The 6,783-nt window shown below is 38.6% G+C and overlaps 1 protein-coding gene across 1 annotated transcript in view; it reads right to left on the bottom strand.

Annotated features, from left to right (window-relative positions):
• Window positions 1–1,067: 1,067 nt before the first annotated feature.
• TBX20 (T-box transcription factor 20) overlaps window positions 1,068–6,783 on the bottom strand; it is a 51,259-nt gene continuing 45,543 nt past the window's right edge. The window contains exons 7-8 of the mRNA XM_033088570.1: window positions 3,942–4,054; window positions 1,068–2,735 (exon numbers count right to left, since the gene is read on the bottom strand). Coding sequence (XP_032944461.1) covers window positions 2,395–2,735; window positions 3,942–4,054 — 454 coding nt within the window. The 3' untranslated portion in view covers window positions 1,068–2,394. The remainder of the gene's footprint in view (window positions 2,736–3,941; window positions 4,055–6,783) is intronic.

Genomic DNA, 6,783 nt, shown 5'->3' with positions numbered 1-6,783 from the left:
AATTTTATTCTTAGATTGCTTAATTACAAAACAAAGTTATTAAGTCAGGAGATACTGGTGTAAAACCATATTTAACAAAATATACAACCCTACTCTGACACACACCGATTGGGAAAAATATCAAAATAGTATTGAAATGATGCTTTCATTCTCATTGAAAAGAAAATTCAGGTCTGATTTACTTCAGTAGACCAGTAATTTACCAGAGTATGGAGTAGCATCATGTAAAGTAGCATCGACTTTTGTTGTTCCTGCTTTAAGCAGCAGTCCCCTGTATTAAAAGGAGCACTTGCAACAGGCCAACTAGTAAATATTAAATCCCTATCCTAAGCTCTGTGGCTACTTACACATTACTCATAACTGTTTGTTGGTTTTTTAAGGAAATGCACATCAGTCCTGTGTTTGAAAACAAACTACCTGTGGATACAACAGCATGACATGCCAGAAGCTGTAAATTAGCCTTCAGTGTCTGCCATAGGACTTTGAGATGCCTGCTTACCACAGCCCGTGCTTCTCCGTACGTAAACTCAGGGATGCAGCGGAGAAAGGCAATTACCGAGTCCAACAGCGGCGTCACGTAGACAGGCTATGCTTTTTCACCTTGTTTCATGAGCTGGAAATGCCCAAGAAAGGCATTTGATATGGAAAAAACCTAACATTAAAGCAAACAAATAAAATCGCAAGGGAGTCTGATGTGATAAGTATATTGCATTTGCTCCCAATACATCTCTATTCTCAGCAGCAGTATTTCCCATCTCTTTGAACAGATTCAATACTTTTGCAGTCAGAGTAAAATGAATGTTACCTACAAAATTGAAATTAAAATAGAGTTTGGGGAAGCTTTGTGAAGAAGACAGGTTATATCCTTAGCTAGAATGCATTATATCTAAAGTTGAAGAAGTATCAATTTCATTAAATTTGTTATAGGGAAATGAACTATTGCAAAATACCAAATGTACGACCCTGACCATAAATGTTTAGATATATGCTGCCCCAAAATAATATAGAGATTATATATATAACTAAAATATAATTAATTGCTATACAACACTAAAGAATGGCTTCAAAAGACAGCAAGAGCTGAAAATAAAGTGGATAAATGTTTTAGATTTACTTATAAGCACTGTTAATGTTTCAGTCATTGAATTAACATGTAATTTCATACAACAGGCTAGGAAAACGGCGAAGGAGTCACTGAATGTAACAGTAAGAAAAAAGGATGATTCAGATACATGAAATATACTCATCATGAGGATAGGTTAAATGGCTATACAGGCATTTAGAACGTCCGCTCACAAAGTCTTGTCAATCAGCAGTAGCAGCTAATCTATCAACAAAGCAGATTTACCAAAAATGAGAATTTGGCCCAGTGCATTTTTAACATCCATAAGGTCTCCCAAAGCTGAAGTAAAAATGAAGAGACCCTTGGCGCCCATGGCAGAGAAATTCCTTTCAGAAGAGGGCAGAGGGCAGCCATCTTTTTATTGCAGCTGTAAGTGAAAGAAAGCTTCACATGTTATCATGTAGAGGCTTTAGAGTGTTCCCCAGTGAATAAATCAGTAGTGTATTTAGAACGCAGCCCAGGAAAATAAACCCTCAGGTTTACAATGTAACATAGAGAGTCTCTTGCTTCAAAATTGTAAATAGAAGATTTTCCTTACATCAATGGCTAGTGATTGCAAGAAAGAGACATAGGAAGAAAGGAGATTAGACTGAAAAAGAGCTTGTCCGGTACTAGCCAGCCAGTATTACAAAAAGAACATTGTGAAGTCATAACCACTATTCATCCGCAAAATAGGATGCATTAGCACTCAGCTCCTTCCCCAGCAAACTGACACAAAGGAAAAGTAAGCATGCTTAAGCTACAGCAGTACAACTATTTCGCTATTGGCTCTCATTTTCTACAGGGAGAAATGGACTTCAGTTAGTCATTATGCATTACGGTTGGTATGTTACATAGTATTGCCTCTTTGAAGATTCTTCTAACCTGTGGAAAGCAGAAAGAAAACCTATACACGTTGATTTTATACATTACTGCATCGACACAGCGTTCTGGACCACTAGGAATAATGCACTTTGATTCATCTGCCTTGTATTATTAAACTTGCTGGGTACGTTGATACCCTTTTAAGTTGCAGGACTTAGGCTGGCTGAGAACTTGACACTGATTCTTTCTCAAACCCAAGAGCTACCCTACAACCCCAGATGAATCCTGGTCCATGGTGCATTTCCTCAGCAGTCAGTTTTATGGTGAGTCCAGCTCTCCTCTCAGTGGGTTCCATGTCTCCTGGAGAGCCCCCGCTCCAACACCCCACATCCTGTCCACCCAACCCTGCCCAATACTCCATACCCATTTGCATATGGTGGACCTGGAGTCCCCTGTTCTTAGGAGAGTCATACAAATGGTGTCATCACAGCTGAGGAATGGCGCAGTCCCTGGATAGCAGCGTAGGGCCCCTGCTGAAAGTAGTGATGGTACCGGGGCATGTGGAAGGAGGGGAACGTTGGGCCACTCCCCTGCATGGAGCTGGCAATGGCTGAGGGGGTCAGAGGCATCCCAAGTCGGCTGTATGGCGGCAGAGAACCCTGGATGGGGTGAGGAATGGGGGTCGCTATGGATGCTGTGCTGGTACCAAGGGCAGTCAGGGACTGTGGGTGCTGAAAGCCGGGAAAACTGGATGAAGACGATACCCAGGAGCTGAGAGACAAATTATCGGATGTTGTAAACGCTGATCCTGAAAGGAGAAACAACTCATCAGACTGGAAACTACTTCAATGTGCAAATCGAGCGTTATATTATCTGGAAGGATTGATTTACTTCAAGAAATAGGTAATGGATCTGAAATTCAAAAAGACACACATGCCAACCATGAGGGAAGTCTACCTTTCCAGATGAGAAGCTCTCATTTACACCACAGATGGAAGAGAGAATTTACTAAATAGCAAAAGATGGCGTGCTTACCCCCAGACAATGGCCAAAACCCTAGGACCCCACGTGAAGGTTATTAACTGATGCACTTGAAAGGAGCTCCAAGAAGGTGGTATCTGTGCTAACTGCTGCAGCATCCCCACAAGGAGGGCTGGACATGAGCCGCTTTGGTTTCCAAAGCCTGTGGGAGAACCTACTAAAGTGGTTTTGTTTTGTTTGTTTGTTTGTTTGTTTGTTTCACTTCCATAATTCTTTATTAAATATCTGACAAGTTACAAAGTAACTTTTCTTACATCGCAGCATCCAGATCTTTAAACAAGAATTGACATTGAATATTCCAATTGTATAATTACGAGTAGCTCACTAGGATTTAGTTATAAGAAATGTCCTATGTCTTGACGGATAGGCTATTCCACATTACGGACATAAAACTATGACATATGGCTCTCTCTCCATACGATCGTCCCTGTGCCCTCTGGTCTCTGTTCTCCCAGGTGCAGAGGGCTCCTCCCTGAGCTTTTGTGACAGGAACTTCTTACCACTGGGGCCACTGCCTCTATGTAATGCACTTCACTTTTTAAAAGTGTTTTCAGTTTTAGTCATTGTCTAAATAGATATTCCTGACCTATGTGGAACAGGTATATTCCCCGATTTTTGGATTACAGAATTGAGGTTCAGAGAGACTAAGGGACTGACCCCAAAGTCCTACAGCTCTTTGGTTAGTAGATCATGGACAAGTAACTCCTGAGCCCTGAATCAGAGGCTCAGGTCCTTTCACTAAAAAAACAAAACCACAGGAAACCTTCAGGCAGCATAAATCACGTAAGACTCAAAGGCAAAATTATGAACCCCGTAAAATCCGCTTGAGGAACTGTGCCTTCTTGAAGAGGCTCCAGAAATACTTTGGGGGCAGATGTGTAGCTGGAGGACTAGACGTGTCATCTCCTACCTGCTGTCATTGTCCTTTGTGTGCTCATGCCCCCAGCAGCTGCATACCCAGAAGCTGTCTCACCTCGATTTTGTGTTGTCTGAACCTCATCCCCCAGCACGTCTTCTTCTCCTCCGTAGGTCCGGATGGGTGAGCGGGCATAGGAATGCTTTTGAATCAGGCTCTCCACACTTTCCCTAGGTCAGAGAACAGTACATCCTGAGTAATCTAAAAAAGTTAAGGACTCAGAGATGGAGAGGGGTCTTAAAGGTAATTTGCTAGTCAGTAAAAACATTTTCTCAGCCCAAAGACCACCACTTCCGGGAAAGGCGACATTCAAAACAGGTACGTTTATTCCATCGCAGACTTCTCAGAAATATGACCTCAGGCATACAAACACAAGCAAACATAACTGGATAGGGTAGGGACAATCCCCTTAAATCCTACAAAATGAGGAACAAAAAAGGTGAACAAGGAGCCGTGAAACCTGACCACAGGGATACAGAGTTTAATTAAGTGAAAGGCGAGTGAGTGGATTTAGTACAAGGAACTGCAAAGAATCTTCTCACAACTTCATCAGCTAATGAATACAAAACAAATACTCAACTGATGTGAAATGAGCTGATTCAACATCTGACAAAATATGGGCATAAAGTTCAAAATATTATTAGTTATAAAAAAGACCCAGTGTTCAACTAGCAAAACTAGTAAATCCATAGAGTATATGACAATATGGGTGTTTAGATGATGGACACTGGGATCCTTGTTGCTTTAAGACTGAAAATTATAGAAAAACTGTAAAGGACACTTAGACAGTCATTAGTGAATTGAAGTCCCCAAATAAATTAGTCCATTATCTTTGAAGATGGTCTTCTTCTTGCAACATAGTCTCTAACCTGAAGAGTATGTTAATTTAAAAAAAGAAAAAATGCTGGCATGAGTTTAGCCAAATAATTTCTTTGCCAAAAGTGCAAATTGGTAACAGGTTAGCTTACAAAGTACATCTCTGGAATAGCTGTGGCCTAGAGACCAATGTCAAATTGACCAATGCCAAAGGACAAAGAAAGGAACAAAAGAAAATGGTGTTGAACGAAGGACAAGTCAAAAACCAGATTTCATATCGAAGAGACAAAGAAAGCAAATAAAAAGTCATAACTTTTCAGAATGTAACACAGACTTTACCTGTGAAAAATACTAATTCATAGTGAATTTGGTATTCTAGAAAGCTTGTATACTCAACATACATGAAAGCATTTTGTCATATTAGATAGCAAGCAAATAAGGACGGAAGGGTATGCCTAAAAAAAATAGTAATTTAAGCAACTATTCGAGTTACATCTTTGTTCCCAAAAGGTTTTTTAAAAATCAGCTCACAGTACAACTTCATATAGTCAAAATGACTATAATCAGGCAAAATCCAGATCCGATGGATGAGCATATAGCTGTTTAAAAACAAATGAGACCATTCCATATTTATTGGTATGAAATGATTTCCAAGATATAGTAAGTGAAAAACTAAAGTACAGAATAGCGTGTAAAATATGCTACCATTTGTCAATTTGAAAAAGGAATATGTATGTTCACATATGCCTGTATATGCTTAGTATTTCCAGAATGTTCCAGTTTCCAGAACAAGAAATTGCCTAAAATAGGTTGCCTCTGTAGGGTAGAACCAGGGACCTGAGGGATTGGAGCAATGATTCCCAAACCTGTGTATATGCTTGAATCATTTGGGGATCAAAAAAAAAAAAACAAAAAAATTAACTTGAGGTATAATTGACATACAGTAAGTGGTATATTTAAAGTTTACAATTTGATCAGTTTGGGCTTATGTGACTGGTGATACCACCACCACAAGTAAAGTAACAAACGTATCTAACACCTCTAAACATTTCCTTATGCCCCTCATACTACCTGGTCCCCAACCCAACAAACTTTCTAAAAGAAACCACTGAAATGATTTCTGCCTCTACAGATTAGTTTGCATTTACTAAAATTTTATAAAAATGAAATCATTAACTTATTTATTTTTAATTATCCTGCTTCTTTCATTCAGCCTAATTACTTTGCAAGTCATACGTATATGACTTGAACAAATATAAACAAATATAAAGACAAATATTTGAACAAATATAAAGACTTTACTCTTCCCTATTCAGGCTAGCAGTCTATTATATGGAGATACCACAGTTTATTCACTTGCTGATGGACATTTGCCTTGTTTCTAGTTTTTGGCTGTTACATATGGAGTCACTATACATACTCCTGTTTCCTTTTTAAAAAATGGAACTATGCTTTCACTTCTCTTGGGAAAATGCCTTGGAGTGGAATGATGGGACTGTACAGTAAATGTGTGTTTAACTTTAAGAAATGGCTATGCTATTTTCCAAAGCATCTGTACCATTTAGCATTCCCACCAGCAGTGTACAAGAGTTCTAGTTCCGCCACATTCCTGTCAACACTCAGTATAGTCAATCTTTTTATTTCAGCTATTCTAACATATATGTACTGGTATCTCATCATAGTTTTAATTTGCATTTCCTTAAGGACAAAGATGTCGAGCATATTTTTATGTGCTCATTTGCTTCTATATATCTACTTTGGTAAACTGTTCAGATATTTTGTTCATTTTTAAAAGTTTTTTTATTATTGAGTTTTGAGATTTCTTTATATATTTGGGACACTGGTCCTTGTAGGATATCTGATTTACAAGAATTTTCTCCTGATCCGTGGCATTCCTTTTCATTCTCTTAACAGTGTCTTTTAAAAAGAAGTTTTTAATTTTGATGAAGTCCAATTTGTCCATTTGTAATTTTATGGATTGTGTTTTTTGGTGTCATGTCTAAAAATCTTTGCTAACTCAGAACCACAAAAGTTTTCTCTTAAAATTTTTTGAGAAGTTTTATAGTTTTAGGTTTTTCATTCA

Source organism: Rhinolophus ferrumequinum, chromosome 20 (assembly GCF_004115265.2).
Source record: "Rhinolophus ferrumequinum isolate MPI-CBG mRhiFer1 chromosome 20, mRhiFer1_v1.p, whole genome shotgun sequence".
Classification (NCBI taxonomy): Eukaryota; Metazoa; Chordata; class Mammalia; order Chiroptera; family Rhinolophidae; genus Rhinolophus; species Rhinolophus ferrumequinum.
The sequence above is the reverse complement of the archived record's forward strand: the minus strand, read 5'-3'. Positions and strand labels throughout refer to the sequence as shown.